This window comes from Aphelocoma coerulescens, chromosome 2 (genome assembly GCF_041296385.1).
Source record: "Aphelocoma coerulescens isolate FSJ_1873_10779 chromosome 2, UR_Acoe_1.0, whole genome shotgun sequence".
Lineage (NCBI taxonomy): Eukaryota > Metazoa > Chordata > Aves > Passeriformes > Corvidae > Aphelocoma > Aphelocoma coerulescens.
The window spans coordinates 38,857,019-38,873,703 of record NC_091015.1 but is presented as its reverse complement, the minus strand read 5'-3'; the positions used below and the strand labels follow the sequence as shown (position 1 = coordinate 38,873,703).

The 16,685-nt window shown below is 36.4% G+C and overlaps 1 protein-coding gene across 4 annotated transcripts in view; it reads left to right on the top strand.

The window, feature by feature from the left end:
* The window catches only part of SNX13 (sorting nexin 13), a 66,336-nt gene that overhangs the window by 24,968 nt on the left and 24,683 nt on the right, over positions 1-16,685 (top strand). For 3 of the 4 annotated variants that reach the window (XM_069007073.1, XM_069007072.1, XM_069007075.1), the window contains 12 exons: positions 720-822; positions 5,307-5,396; positions 5,853-5,974; positions 8,341-8,462; positions 8,609-8,710; positions 9,386-9,474; positions 9,927-10,010; positions 12,353-12,491; positions 12,953-13,041; positions 13,689-13,788; positions 15,232-15,425; positions 16,470-16,574. In XM_069007073.1, the coding sequence (XP_068863174.1) occupies positions 720-822; positions 5,307-5,396; positions 5,853-5,974; positions 8,341-8,462; positions 8,609-8,710; positions 9,386-9,474; positions 9,927-10,010; positions 12,353-12,491; positions 12,953-13,041; positions 13,689-13,788; positions 15,232-15,425; positions 16,470-16,574 (1,339 nt within the window). The remainder of the gene's footprint in view (positions 1-719; positions 823-5,306; positions 5,397-5,852; positions 5,975-8,340; positions 8,463-8,608; positions 8,711-9,385; positions 9,475-9,926; positions 10,011-12,352; positions 12,492-12,952; positions 13,042-13,688; positions 13,789-15,231; positions 15,426-16,469; positions 16,575-16,685) is intronic. The other variant, XM_069007074.1, reaches the window with a different exon arrangement.

Sequence of the window (16,685 nt, the reverse complement as noted above, 5' to 3'; positions counted from 1 at the left end):
AATCGAATGCTTTGAAATTTGTGTAAAAAGCTGTCTGTGCTTAGCCATCCTAAGGCTAATCTATTTTCTTTTCTTCTTTGCTTGATATTTCAAAGGCTACATGCTCTGCTTATGCTATAATTGGGACAGACACTGGGTTTTCATCTATTTCTCAGTAAAACCAGCTTGATGTTTATGGTTTTTTGTCCCCTGGTGTCATAAGCTGTAAATAAATTCTTACTGTTGTAGCAAGGATGAGCACAATGTCTATACATATGCATTGGTTAGTTATGCTTGCTGCATCAGTTTATTCCTGGACTGTGATTTTGTGGCTTATGCTACAATGAAGTAGCCTACAGAGTTTATTTCTTCATAGTGTTAAAGTAGGAGAATATTCATATACATACAACCAGAGCAACTTCTGTATGTACCCCCCTTCCCACGTGCTAATATTTGTGAGCACAGGCAATGTGCCATCAGAGCAGGCACACTGTAGCGTAGACAATGCTATATAGATCTGCTGTGTGGTAAGAATATATCAAGACATAATACAAGACTGGGAAACTTCATACTTAGAGTTCTGTCAGTTATTTTGAGCAGCACGTTACAGTGTGGAAAAAACACAAGAGTAAACACTGAGAACTGTCATATATAGTCATTTTATAACTTGCTGTTGAATATTTTCTAGAGGTCAGAAAATGTGGCTGTTGTTGCACCTGGTCTTTCTTTTTTCATTTTAGGGGTTTTGTGGTTACTCTTTTATTTGGAAAAAGCAATTCAGAAAAATACCTTGAGCAGTGTGAACATTCATTTCTCCCTTGTACATCAGTTGGGATCTCTAAGGTAAGGAAAGTTTTCTGGTCTTAACTTCTAGATGAGATTTTATAACTTGGTTAGAAATAATCAGTTTTAATCTAAGAATTGTTCCCATTTCTTAAGGTAAAATAGCCTGCTTTTATCTTTTGCATCAGCTGCAATGTGTAAGTGAAATGCAATATTTTTCCTTTATGAAATACAAGGTTTTTAATAGGTTATGGAAGGTTTGTTTAAAGTATTTTTTCTTCATTATGAGAAATGAGTATGATTTGACTGGATAATATCATCTGTGAAGAAATTACTAAACCATTCTTTTCTAGACTACTCGTGTGTGTTGGTTTGTTCTGGGGGGAGCTCTTTCTTACTTTTTTGTGCAAGATTGTCGTCACTACTTAGGTGTCTTCCATCACTGCATCTGTACTCTCTCCACTTTTGGTTGTGGTCACAAAGTTGCTTGCCTATGAAAGTCAAACTGTTAAAAAGTCTACATTTGCAGTACTTCAGGGATGTAGAGGTTATCTTTGGCTCTCTTCAAGACCTAGCAAAAATTCTGGAAAGGCAAAGATGAATAAAGAGCAGCAGTGGAATCCACTATTCAGCTCTTTTCTTTTCTGAGTTCCTAACAGACATGTCATTTTGGTTGATGGATTTAAAGTTCAGGGTTCCTAACTGGATAAATCTGCATCTGTTTAGTACAAGAAGATGTTGTTAATAGCCAAGAGGTAGAATTTCTAGGAATTCCTGGTGTATGAACCAATGCATCTTGTCAGCTGAGAAGTTCATATATATCTCTTGGCCTGATCAATTTGCGCACATCAGAATACAGAAAACTCAAAGATTGCTAATTATTTTAAGTTTAATCTCACAGCTATTCTGACTGAAGCATCCTGTTTGTTCTTTCTTAGCTATTAGTCACTACACTTCATACTGTCTATCAAAGGGGGGTGAGTGTTCTGCATTATTAGTAACACAGAAATTTACCTTGTGATTCAGCAAGTATGTTTTCTAATCACAGAACTTTTTCTGTGTCTAGTTCATAGCTGGTTTGGTAGGTGGCCTTTTAACTTAGGTCTTTGAATATTTTAAAATAAATCTGAAAGTATATCCTAAACTGTAAAGAAAGGTCACTGCTCCAGATGAAAAATACTGAGGTTAAGGCTGAAAAAGGAGAAGTCAGCAGTCAGCTAATGTTTCTGTTCTGTTAATGAAACCTCATTTTAGATGGCTAAGATTCTTGGTGCTATATAGACTTTAGTTCTTCTGTTATATAGGTTGTGAAGTGTTACTTATGTCCTGTGTTTTGAGAGCGGATTTAGAGAAGTTTTTCTGTCTTTTAAATTTCCTCTGCATGCTGAAACTTTTTTTAATGTTAATGTTACTTTTTTTGGGTTCAGTATATATGTATGCTCTGGTTGCTTTATAAAGGACTAAATTCTTGTGGAGTTTTTTGTGTAATCTTTGCAAATTCAGTAGTTTGACTTCTGATTTGAGTATGGACTATTGACACAGCACTTTTCCTCAATTGACCTGTCTTGACTAATCTCTGGGTTTAAGTTTTGTAATACAAAGGTATTTATTTTTAGCTGACATATTAATTGCTGTTTGGAGCTGTTCACCAAATAAAATCTGTTTGTCTTTTACAATAGCGTTTTGCATTTCTCTTTTGCCGCTGCATTAAAGTAGCGTTAACAAGTGCAGCTGAGCTTTTCAGTAGCAGTGCAAGTAGAGATGAGTCCCAACCAAAACCAAATGTGATGTTTGCTTGTGATTCCTATTTGCTATATCTATATTAAATTTCTGCTGACTTGTATGGAAAGTAATATTTTTAACTTGAAGTTTTTTCATGTTTAAAACCATTGTGGCCCTAAGTGATCTTGAACAATGAATATTCTTCCTAGTGGCTGGTGTGTATAGATTATACTTCTTCCATGAACCAAGTACAAACTGAATTCACCTTAACATGAAATTATTTTCCGGTAGTCTGAGGAGTAATCTGGTGATATTGGTTCTTTATAAGATGGTCTTTTCATCAGAGTTTTATTGATAGTTTTGGGGTATTTTTGGTACTTAGAGATTTTCTTTAGGCTAAGATAAATGTTCAAATGCTTGATTTTACAGAAATCAGTTGTAATACAGACTGTCAAAGTTGTGGCTGGATGTAATGTGTAGAACGTACCATATGTTAGAACACCAGATTTGGTGCTGATTCCATGATTGCTGCAGATTATATCTATTAGCAAATATATAATGAATACCTCACATTAAGGAGAATACTTAATGTACATTTGATGGAAGATTGTATACCTTTCTGCTATTTTTTTCTTTGTTTACATACACACAGGGAGGCTTAAAAATTACACTTAGACTGGTTTTTCTTTTTGCAAGTCATTATATAACTTTTGTGTCAGAAACCTACTGGATGATGCAATAATGTACTGGCTCTGCAAGATACACAGTTGTCTGCAGGCTTGTGTTAAAACAATGTTGAATGAAAGGTGAGTTTAGAGCCTTCTGAACTGTTAACTTGAATGCTACTTTCAATTTAACTTGCAGATTCACTCCAGCTTAAACAGAAGTGTGAAATATTTCGTTCTTGTAGTTGATGTCTCTAAGCTTCACCCAAAAGACAAGGAGTTTCTGTAGGCTGGGTACAATATTGCCAAAGAACAGTAAGATAACAGTGATAACAACTTACAGTCTGTAGTTGCATGTTGGGTCCTTGAATAGTCTCTGAGTCTCTTGAAGTCACTGGGTCATAGCCTATGTCACAGATTTGATGCATATGTGTAAATATCCTGTGTCTTGTCCATTCATGAAACCCTGTGACTGCAATAAGGGAAATAGTAGCACAGTCCAAACGAGGCATATCTCATATTTGACAGTTACCTAACAGTTTCAAAAGAGGACTTCAAAAATACCCATTAGTGCAGTGAAGCAAAAGTCTGAAGTTACTCAGTCAGTGCAGTTAGATGCTTGTGGAGCCTGCATTTGTTTGTGCTGCATCTCACTTTGTGGAGTTTTGTGTCTTGCATTCCTCCCAAGTGCTTCCTACCTGCTTAAAATGAAGCAAGGAGGAGTCAAATGTAACAATAACAAGTGATACTCGTTTTTCCTGACTAATAATTTCTTACTGGTAGAGTGCATCAGACTAATTGTGAGTGAAGTGACAGTCAAGTTGGACAGTTGTCATGTGAGTTGGATCCTTCCTTGAAGTCTGTCTTCTGTGTCAGTGTCTGGAAGGCAGATGTAAAACCAACAATGCTCTCCAAGTGAGACTACAGTCAGCCGTTGTACCTATAGTGGAATAGAAGCACATACTCTAAATTTTAGATGTCTTCAGACATATCAAAAGCAAGTTAAATTATACTGCAGGCACATAAAGATTTCATCAGAGAAAAAGAACATGAAAAATTGGTCTAACCTTGTAGTTGGCTCTGCTTTGAGCAGAAGGTTGGACAAGATGAATTCCTGAAATCCAGGTGAAAACCTGGATTCTATGAGCATATGAACATTCATATATGGTTTATAATTCCTTCATATATGGTTTTGGCAGTTTTTCTTTGTTTCCAATGTAGTCATAGCTTTCTCTCTGGATCAAAGAAATTACTGGTTTATTTGAACAATAGTGTAAGTTGTTGGGTTGTTACTTCTGTGAAAATAGAGGAATTTATTGCCTATTTCATTGAAATTTTGTAGAAAGACACTGCATTAGTCCACTTGAGAGAGGCACTGATAAAGCGAGTTCTTTTTCAGTATGTCGCTTGCCAAAAGTCACCTCTGATGAGGTCATTCTTGGGGTTAACTGCTCTGAGTTGCAAATCCTTCTATAAGTAATTTCTTTCCCTCCTTGTCAATTACTTTCAAAAGGCTCATTTGTTGAGTAGCAATGGTACAAAAAAGTAATTTCTCTTCTGGCATATAGAATAAACTGAGGTGGATAAAGAAACCAAAAGCCCAACTGAAAATTATCTGCCTGAGATTGCATGATCGAGTTCACAAACAAGTGGGAACTGGAGTCTTGCACAAAAGCTATCTTGTGCTGTTGCTATGTCTCCCCCTTCCCTCCTTTTCTAACTATTTGAGTTTTATTTCCTTCTGATCCAGTAATTTAACAAACACTTGCTCCTTTATAATAAGCAAGAAGTAGGTTTTCAGGAGGTTCTCATCATTATGTACTATATAGTGAAAAATACAGAAAATATTGTGGTGGATGGATGCCCCATCCCTGGAAACATTCCAGGTCAGGTTGAACAGGACCCTGAGCAACGTGATGTAGTTGAAGATGTCCCTGCTCATTGCAGGGATGTTGAGCTACACCTTCCAACCTACATAATCCTGTGATTCTATGATTATATCTTCTCTATAAATTATAATAATATGAAAAATATATAAGGTCATTACTGGATATACGTATATATGGTATACGTATATATACCTATATCATAAACAGTAGAGCTGTTTTTTAATTAGAGCTAAATCCTACAAAGTTACATTTCCCAATCTCTTTCAAGTGCATAGAAGAAATGAAACGTGAAGCCAGACCTATTAAGATTGACAGAAGACTGACAGGTGCGAACATAATTGATGAGCCTTTGCAACAGGTAAGTTCTAACCAGGACTATTTAACCTACTTTTATTTTCTTTGCAGGTATTGACTATGCAATACAGAAGTAGTTGAGTGACAAATAGAATTTCAAGATTTTATCATATTTGAGTGATAAATGAAAAAACCATGGGAGATGGGCCAGCATATTGGGCAATATTTGAGTATATTTTCAGTATATTATATTTTGTCAGTGTAGTGTTGAGAAAAACATTATGTGCAAACCAGTCTGAAAAAGAAGTGATAAAAACAGGGTGTGCAAGCCAGTATGAATAAGAAGTTCAGTGTGTGAATTTTATTGTTTCACTCCCAGTTTCCTAATGGTAAGGGAGTATTGTTTACTCTGGTAACCTTTTAAGATAACTGCTATTGCGTTGTCAGGCACAAAAAACTGTTGTATATTTTTTGTCCTTTTTCATTAGTTCTTTTTTTTTTTTTTCCTTTCCAATTTCAGGTAATCCAGTTTTCCCTGAGAGACTATGTGCAGTATTGGTATTACACACTAAGTGATGACGAGTCCTTTCTTCTGGAAATTAGGCAGGCTCTTCAGTATGCACTTGTTCAGTTTTCTGCCAGGTAAGGTTTATTTTTATTTAAATCAATATACTGTGAGTTGTATGGTGGCAGGTAAGTGATTAAGTTTATCTACTAGCATAGTTCAGTGCACTTTACAGAAAGAACATGTAAAAATTTAGGATTAGATTGTGAGAAGTACAGTCTTTTCGCTGATCACTTAGGGAAATAGTGGAGATAATGGTACTTGTAGTCACGATCTTTTGCAAAATGGCCATTTCAAAATTTAGATTAATGTCTAAATCACTGAACTGCCTTCTTTGTTTTTCTTTTTTGCAACTTAAGCATTAAGTTTGTGAATCATGACCTCTTTGTATTGAGGTCTGTTTCATGTACAGAATAGGGCTACTCCCAAGGTAAGTCAATCTGAAAGTCTGAATTCAACACATGTATCACCTCAAATGGTTTTTAGAAGTGGTGTGGTTCTTCAATATGTAAGAACAATGGGTGATTTAAGAAGAATAGTAGTCTGTGGAATGAAATGGAATGCCACATATGCAAATACTTTTTTTAACACAGGATTGATTCAGAACAAGTGGGTAGTTTCTTATTTACCCCTTACTTCTACTGCTGTTCCCCGACTTCCTGCTACTTGATTAAGCAGCTTGTCTGGGAAATTCACTTCTGATTTCTCAGCCCAGGTACCCAGGTACCACATGCCTTTATATCCATATGTGCATTTATTAAAGTTTTTATTTCTGGTATTCATCCCACTGTGCTTATTGTTACCTGCTTTCTCTGCAGAAGAGGTTGTTGGTCACTTTTTAGCAATTTTAAGGTGTTATTATCCCCTCCCTCTTGAAAATGGAGGTTAGTGTGCTTTTCTGACAGTGAGGGTCAAAGATAGAGACCTGGGTTTAATAAGGAGAAGTTAATTATAATATAATCTTACTAGCAGTACAATAATGACAATCCTAGGAAACAGTATTGAAGTAGTGAAAGCTATGCTAAATAAACTGTGTTACAGCAACCAAACTTAGGGTTGCATGAAATGGACCTGGCTACCCAGCTTCAGTGTTTGTTTGTTTAGCAAAGTTACTTCATTGGACAGTGTCAAGCACTGACTTTGTATCAAAGTAGGTCAGGTTCTAGCAAGTTTATTTTTCTTTCCTGCAGTACTATAGCTCTTCAAAAATAGTCACTGCTCCTGTGCAGTTGTGTTCTGCTGTACAAAGCAAATCGATTTCACAGGCCTGCAGCAACTCTTTGTCTGCAGAAAAAATGATGTAGTGTATTTATAATGCCTGTAGTTGGATATAGCTGAGGCAGTTGAGATTAGTACCATCGCCTATAGTTTCATTCAGCCTGTCAGCTTCTGGGGAGAATGAGTACAGTGAGAATTTTTTGTTCCCTGAGAGCTGCAGCTTTGGGAGCCTGGTGTAAGGCTGCCACCCAGTGGTTTTCTGCGGTTCTGTCTTGTGCGGATGGGGGATCTGGAGCAAACCATGGGAATGGTTTGATCGACTGCCCTTTGGGATAGCTCTGCTTCTTATTTACACGTCTAGATTTTGCAGTAGCCTTCCCTTTCTTCCAGAATTCCTTATCTCTTTCCCTCTTCTCGATGAAAGAAGGGTAGGTAAGGGAACAAACACAACAAAAGGAAATGTTGTGAAGGATTCCTGCTATAAAAAAAGTGGGCATCTTGAGAGAGGTCAGGTGATAAAACACTTAGTGCAGGATAAGAGCTATTACTAGCATCAATATTCATTAAACCTATAATGCAAAAATCACATTTTTAGTTTGCCTAGTTAGGCCCAGATATCATAAAAATATCTCTATCCTTTTCACACCACTAAGGAAGTCATTTTATGTAAATCTAATAGTGACTATTTTCTAACCTAAACCTATGTGTGTTGTTGGAAGAGTAAGCGAAGTACCTCATATGAGCTGTGGAATCAATTGTTGATAATATTAGATTGCATTTAGTTTCAAGTAAAATGTATGTTTTCTCAGTGGTACATATTCTTCAAATACAGAGGAAAATTATTTTGATTAGATGCCTTCCAAAATGGTAGGAAGTATGGCTGAAAAAGACCTGGAGAGTATTTTAGTTTTACATTGTAAACTGTTTATGTAAGGACTTCTCACAGATATTTGAGAACGTCACGAATCAGAACGCTATTCCAGATGCAAATGTTGACTTTCAGTTAAATCAAACATAAATATTAATATGGTGCAGGAGTGGTATTTTACAATATCTTTTTTTTCAGTGGATGGGCAATTAGGAGACTGATTTATTTCTTTGCTTTTGCATGCTTACTATCAGTGTGGCTCTTGGCAGGAAGGAAGGAAGGAGAAGCAGAAATTTATTATTGTTTTTTGTGTTCAGAATGAAATAATTCATTTCCATGGATGTCCTTTACTAATAGGTCAAAGGAAACAGACTGGCAGCCTTATTTCACTACGCGACTTGTTGATGACTTTGGCACTCATCTTCGAGTTTTCAGAAAAGCTCAGCAAAGGATAGCAGAGAAAGGTGATCAGATGAAAGGTAAAGTGAAATATTTTTTATTTGAGTCTGAGCAGGCTGGTATCTTCTGTGTGTGAAATACAGTTAGCCTTATTTTATAATTCAAGTTTGCTCTCAAGTTTTTAGTCTTGACAAAAACATGTTTTTTTTAATCTTCTTTTGCATAGATCAAGCTGAGGAACTTGTAGATACATTCTTTGAGGTTGAAGTTGAAATGGAAAAAGAAGTCTGTCGTGATCTAGTCTGCACTTCTCCCAAAGATGAAGAAGGTCTCTCAATATTATCTTTTGAGTAAATATTTTAGTATGGGAGACTAAATTAAAATACTAACAGTTGTGTTCATAATATGAAATGCATTAAATCTTAGCGTGTGACTTTCAGAGTGTGGTTATTTACCATACATATATATTTCCTCTGGTTTGTACTCTGGTTTCTACATAGTAATGCTATAACTAAAACAAAGCATGTTACGTATGTAAGTCTTCCTCCTTTCATTGGACGAATTTTAAGATAGAAATATTTTTTCCTGGGAGGAAGGGGATGGTTTTGCAGATTCTTACTGCTCTTTGTTAGATGTGCCTTCCTTACCACTATTCTACAGTCTTCCTTCAAAAAACACTATCTGTTTTGGCAAAGTGTTGAAGGAGGGGGGAAAAAAAGCAGTATATGTTACGTAAGGAAAATGCTTCAGAGTTAGGTTGTTGGGGGTTTTTTATCTTGGAATTCGGCTTTTGTTGTCTTGGGTTTGAGGTAGATCTTTCTCATCAGTGATGCTTATATTCCATCTGAAAGTTGCTACTGTGATGCTTGGACTGTAAGAGATATATGATTATATACTTGAACTCAAAAGTAAGGATTTTTCCATGGGATTTGATAATATTAGGTAAGATATGAAGTAAAAGAATATGAAATAGTGCTGAGGGGTTTTTGTTTTCCTTCTCTAGGATTCCTAAGGGATCTGTGTGAGGTTTTACTGTATATATTGCTACCTCCTGGAGACTTCCAGAACAAGATCATGCGATACTTTGTCAGGGTAAGTACAGACTCTAAAAGCCATCCCAATTCTTTGGTTCAATGTCATAAAAAAATGTTTAGATCTAAACTGCTGCTCTTATTTTCTAAAATTGATCTAATTTAATATTAGGGTATTTTAAAAGCTGTAGAGTCTTGATAAGTATTTAATAGCAGTGAACAGTTTGTGTGAAATGTTTTTGAAGGTTCTTTCAGCTCTACCAACATGAGAAAAGCATTAGAAAATGGATGTTGTTTTTCTTGAGGTTGTTTTTTCTTGGGGAGGTTTTTCTTGTAATTTATTGTAATTACAAATTGCATTTGTAATGTTAATTGGAAGAGAATGTGGTAGTGCCTATTAAATGTTTTCTGCAATTACACTTTTGTGTTTTAAGTTCTACACAGTGATGTTTAAATTGTTGCAGTTATACTAGCTTTATGAGTAAGTGTATAAAATGATCTTTTGTTTTTTAGGAAATCCTCTCCCGAGGAATTCTTCTTCCATTAATAAACCAGCTCAGTGATCCTGATTATATTAATCAGTATGTCATATGGATGGTAAGATTTAAAATGTTTAAAATTAATTACATTGCCAGAACGTTTTCATATAAAGCTTTGCTTGTGTTCCCTGTAATCATGATGGACAGATGTTTGGTATTAGCATTACCACTGGTTATGTTGGCAGAGATAGTGAACTTTATATTACATTTTATATACACATAAACACACAGAATCGATATTATCCACACTCCTCATTTTGACTGTTCAGCAGAAGCTGCCTGACTGAGGACAAATGTATGACAGAATGTAAAGTTCACTCCTCTGACTGTTCTGCTTGGCTGTTTGGGAGGTATGGTAACAGTGGAAGTGTTTTCCCCTGACTGTGTTTACAGTTTGTCCTTTCAAGCTTAAGAGGCCTCAAGAATGAACACTAGTAAGATTTACTTTCTGCTAAGGAATTGCAGGGCAATTGTTTTAGGACTGTTTGTATTAACCCTAAATAATTCAACTGAATGGGAGGAAACAAATTTTTTACTTGGATAACTCTCTAATGCACCCGCAAGAAAAGCCCCATAACTTATAAAAGTCGTATTATATAGTAAAGCTAGCATAAATAGAATGATTGTGCTTTAACTAACATTACTGATTCTTTGCAGAGCAAGTTAATATTTACTCTTATACTTTATTATCCTTTATAGTTCATGAATCAATTTTAATTTCTCCCCCCAACTTCTCTCTTATTCATAGATTTTAATCTTATAGTGTACATTCAAATGCTATACTGAAAACACCCTTCCATCTCAAAGTTCTTATGTATGGAATATGGAATGGATTCAAGTGCACATGTACAATGTTTCCTTCACTCCAGCCTCCTCTATTTCATGTGAAAGTTTGCATGCTGCTATTCTACAGGAACCTGGCTTTAGTAAGAAAAAATATTGCTCATCTGGACCAGAATTCTCAATTTTTTATTCCCTTTTCCTTCTACGCATGCTCTTTATTTATTTACCGAGCACTGCCCCCGGCTGCATCCAGAGATAGGATTCTGAGCTTTTTATAAAGCTTTCTGTTATGATGGTGATGTCCCAAATAAATAGTTTTCAAAATTGCTTTCTGAGATGAAGAAGCAAATGTTCTGGGCAAAAGATAAGGAAAAAATCTAATACAAGTCTTATGAAATGGAGATTGTTGCAGAAATTAAGGTCAGAAGCAGGGATGACTGAAATAAATCCTGGCTCCTTTTGGAACCTTTGACATAAAGTCAGACTTGAATGAAAAGATCAGTTTCTGAAAAAGAGAAGTTTTAATTCCAGGTTTCTAGGCATACCACAGTTCAATACTAATTCTGTTGCAATAAAATATAAAGCTTCAGTATAAAATTAGAAGTTAATTCAAACTTCTCTCTTCACTGTGAAATTAACATTTTTACAAAATGTTTGAAGTTCAAGTGTTCCTTGTACTATTACTTACAGAAGGAGATTTCTAGGGAGATTTTTCCATTAACTTTGATCAATGGTATCCAGTCTTCATTCTTTCTGCTTCGTGCAACTCATGTCAATGCACTTCTGTGGTACAGACCAAGTATTACATTTCTGTATCAAAGTAAGCATTTTTAAGAGATTTGGGTGAAGTGACTTTTTTGGCTTCAGATGGTAAAGACAACATTAGAACTCAACCCTAAGCACCTGCGTGCACGTGTTGTAAAGCTGCCAGCCTTCCCCTGATCTCCATGCTGCATTCACAGCACAGTTTCCAGTGATCTTGGCAGCACAGCAGGCTTCCTTACTTGCACAAATTCCTTTGAGTCCCTGGAGCAGGTTCACTCTCTGCCAATACTGGTAAAATAGTATGTATTTAATTAGCTTAGTAGTATTTGCCAGGGTATCTGAAATAGGGTTCCAGAGCAGAATCATTTACTTTTTTTTTCCCCCTCAGTAGGTTATGATTACATTGTACAATGTTTTAACTCTTTTTGTAATTTTGTATCTTAAGAAGCCATTACTCTGGGAGTGTGTATACTTGCATGGGATCTTGGTAAAGCTGAACCATTTCAGTGGTCTCCCCGTTTTCTACCCACTTCGCTTAGGAGATAATAGCAGAAGAAAGTGGATTGGATTTTGGAGAAGATCTTAATTAAGGAGGTTGATGGACTTCCTGTGTGTCTGGGTTGTACTTCTTGAGAACAGAAAGTGATGGTGTGAAATAGGTTTTGACTGTGCATGCTTTTTCTTTCTTAGTTCATGTACAATTTCAGTACCAAAAGGAAGATTTAGAAACATCAAAGAATTTTCGAAATGCCACTTTGCAGTGCTGTATCAAACTAGTTCACATGAAGAAAAATCATGTCTTGTGCTTTTAGCTGTTTTGCATTACTTACACTGTAAAACTTTGTGTTTCAGATTCGTGATTCCAACTGTAACTATGAGGCCTTTATGAATATTATTAAATTAAGTGATAATATAGGAGAATTGGAAGCAGTGAAAGATAAAGCAAGTGAAGAGCTGCAGTATCTTCGCTCTCTAGATACAGCAGGAGATGGTTAGTGCTGCATTGTTTTGCAAAATATGAAATGTGTTTACCAGCATGATCTCTGTATACTATTTCAACAATTAGAAAATAAAAGCTCTGATGCAGCATAGTATAATGTATTTTATTTAAAAAAAAATACATTGCATAAGAAGTGGTAAAACACAAATTTTCATTTTCATAAGTGTTTTGTTGGTTGGTGTGTGTTTGGTTACTTCTTGTAAGTATAGAGTATTTGGTTAGCTAAATGTATTTTAGTTAAATCAAAACTGCCTGACTGGTGGTTCTGAATTTCAGTAATACTTAAAGTATTAATCAAACCTGGTAGTCGGTTAACCATTAATCTGAAAAAGCGAAGAGAAAAATACTTCTTCTTGTTCACTTCCATCAGTGAGGTATTTAAACTGAAAAAAATCCCCAAGACTTCATTTAGTCATCTGTATTGCTTAATTGTATTTTTTTTTTGCTTTCAGATATCAACACTATAAAAAATCAAATAAACAGTTTATTATATGTTATTAAAGTATGTGATTCAAGAATTCAGAGGTTGCAGTCAGGAAAAGTAAGTGTTTTAAATTTTTTTTTGGTTTCGAAAGAGTGAGGTTGCAAATGACTGACTAGTTGTTTGGTTTCCATGTTTGATAACTCTGTTTGATAGAGTTGGTATGTTTGGCTTTACTTTTTGACTCTCTTAATTTGGCGTGGGTGTGGTTCCAAGATAATGTAATATTCTACATATATTGACTATTAAAATGATTAAGCATTCTATTGGTGGACCTGAAGGCATTATTGTAACAGCAAGAAATGTCGTATTGGCAGAAGAAGGTGTGACAGAGATGAATTTAAGTTGTGGTGAGCTGCAGCCCATCAAAAGCTGAAATTAATTCTTGTTAATTAATTCTCTGCCACTGTCTCTGTTGATGAGGGATTTGGGGTTAATTTGACCTGTAGAGCACTACATGAACAGCAGTTTTAAAATCCACCTTATCATGTAGCATAATAGCTGCAGCCCGTTTTGAAGGCAAATAATTATGGGAACATGACCTTCTAATCTAGACCTTCATTTATTAGTGATTGTGAAAATAGCTAATCATTGAGATGCTACTTTATTATATGTAATTTTTCTTATCCTATCTGTTTTGTGGTAAGTATAGGTTTTAAAAGTTAATGTAAAAAAAGCCTGTGAACACACTGAACTGTGTCTTACAGGAAATAGATACTGTGAAACTGGCAGCAAACTTTGGAAAACTTTGCACAGTCCCTCTGGACCATATTCTGGTAGACAATGTTGCACTACAGTTTTTTATGGGTAAGTGTTAATTTGTCTGATGTATTTTATTTATAAAGAATATGCTAACTCACAGGACTGTGTACTTGGAATTGCTAAATGTCAGTAGTGAGAATATCCATCAGTTTTGTTGGTGGTTATAGTCCTTTTAATGCAGTAGATGGAAACGGTCCAGGAAGTTCCTGGAGCTCATGGAAGGTACTTCCTGACACAATTGGTGAGGCAGCCAACCTAGAAAGGCACCTGTCTGAACCTGTTGTTTGCAGAGAGGGTGATGTGATAGTTGGAGGCTGTCTTGGGCATGAAATGAACACCCTCGGTCAGTTTGCAGATCATACTTCAGCTGGGCAGGAGTCTGCTGGAGGGCAGAAAGGCTCTCTAGAGGGAAGAAGGCTGGAGTGATGGTCCAAGATCAATTGTATGAGATTCAGGGCCAAGTGCCAGGTCCTGCACTTCTGTCAACCGCAGGCAACGCTACAGGCTAGGGGCAGGGTGTCTGGAAAACTGCCTGGCAGAAAAGCACCTGGGGGTGCTACTTGACAGCAGCTGAACACGAGCCAGAAGTGAGCCCAGGTGGCCAAGAAGGCCAATGGCATCCTGGCTTGGATCAGCAATAGTGTGGCCAGCAGGACCAGGGCAGTGATGAGGCCACACCTCAAATCCTGTGTTGAATTTTTGGGACCTTCACTACAAGAAAGACGTTGAGGTGCTGAAGCGAGTCCAGAGGAGGGCAGCAAAGCTGGTGAAGGGTCTGGAGCACAGGTCTTAGGCAGAGTGGTTGAGGGAGCTGGGGTTGTTTAGGCTGGAGAAACGGATGCTCAGGGGGGACCTTATTACTTTCTACAACTACCTGAAAGGAGGCTGTAGTGAGGTGGGGACTGGTCTCTTCTCCTAGGCAGCTAGCAACAGGGTAAGAGGAAACTGCTTCAAGATATGCCAGATGAGGTTTAGATTGAGTATTAGGAAACATTTCTTCACCAAAAAGGTGAAGCATTAACTTGACAGGCTGCCCTGGGAAGTAATTAAGTCACCATGCCTGGAGGTATTTAAAAGACATGTAGATGTAGTGCTTAGGAGCGTGGTTTAGTGGTGGACTTGGAAGTGGTAGATTGGCAGTCTTGAACATCTTTTCCAACCTAAATGATCCTATGATTCTGTGAACCTGCTTTTTAAAAATTCGGTTTGAACTTCATTTGTATCATGCTGTACAAACCTGTTATATTCACGTGGTAACAGTGGATTCTCTTCTTACATGTGCATGTGAGGATTCCTAGACTTTGCTCTCACATTTTTTTATTGATTATTGCCAATGTGTATATAGTATGTTTTTAATTGACTGTATATGGTAAGTATTCCAGATGTATAACCAGCTCCTGGTGTTCCATTTGTAGTCAACATCACAGAGAATTCCTATTCCAGGATCTACCACAGTAACTAGGGTCGTGTGGTGTCTGTTTTCTGTAGATTACATGCAGCAGATTGGTGGCCAAGCACATCTGTTTTTCTGGATGACAGTGGAAGGATACAGGGTTACAGCACAGCAACAGCTGGAGGTACTTCAAAGCCGGCAGAAAGATGGAAAACATCAGACTAATCAGACCAAGGGTCTATTAAGAGCAGCTGCATTTGGAGTTTATGAGCAATATTTATCAGAAAAGGTAGGAATAACTTAATTCTGAAATATTTGGTGTTTATTCTTTGTTCAGATACTTCTTTGTAGTTATGACTAAGTTAATATAAAATGGTTGTTATGTAGCACAAGTTGCTTACATGTTGACATTTACGCTATTACTTGTGTATCTTCTCTCTCTCCTTATGTCGAGCAGTAAGAAAGTCTTCCTCTTTTGTGTTCCCCCTATTTTAAAGGCTCTTATTGCCACTGACTGTCCTGTCAAAAGCACTGAATGTGTTCCTGAGAAGTTGACTTTTTAGAATAGACAAACTAGAGACAATGCAAAGACAGAATAAAAAAGTGTCTCTCTGCATATGCTGTCCTTCTCCTTCCTTTTAGTCTGCCCTCCACCCTTGCCTTGCCCCCTTAAGAAGTGTTTATACAAAAATGGAACCGAATATTTGTCCAAACTTGGATTAAGATTGGGTTATCAAATGAAATAGCTTCCCGTGCCTCTCTACAACTGTCTGTGTAAATTGCTCAAATATCACCATTGGATGTCTTGCAATAGGCAGTAATGGATTCTCTGTGAAAGAAACCACTCATCAACTTATATTCACAAAACATCTTTCTTATGAATTTGTGTGTGCAGAAAATTCACCTCTCACTCAGAAATGAGCAGAGTTAACAAACTGTTAGTCTTTCCTCAGATGTTTCAGGACTTTATCCTGTTACTTTTTTATTGGCTTGTTCTTGATTTCTGAATCTAAATCTTTTTTGAAAAGTAAAAACTGTTTTTAAGTCTGAGTAAATCTCATTTAGGTACTGCTTCAAAATGTTTACATAATTTTTTTTGAGGCAATTCCTAGTGTTTAATTGTGAAACTTCGAAGTTTTAATACAAACTCTGAACTTAATTTGGGGCTGGAGGGGATCTGACTCCTGTTGTATGTTCTAGACAGTTATAGAGATATTTGTGAAGAAGAAATTTAGTTTACTTAGAGAGTTGCAGCATTGCATTGGATTTTATTTGTGAAAGTAGAACTTTCTTAATTTTATGCTGCAAAAGTTGATTTAGATCTCTATGACAGGCATCTCCAAGAGTTAATATTGATGACAACTTAGTAGCAAAACTTGCAGAAACACTGAACCATGAGGATCCAACACCTGAAATCTTTGATGACATTCAGAGAAAGGTATACTCTATTGTCCTTTATCTCATAAGAACTGCTATATAATGCTATAGAGTATAAAACATAATTACAGATACTAAAAAGAAGGAAGTCAAATACCTGAAACTTGTGTTA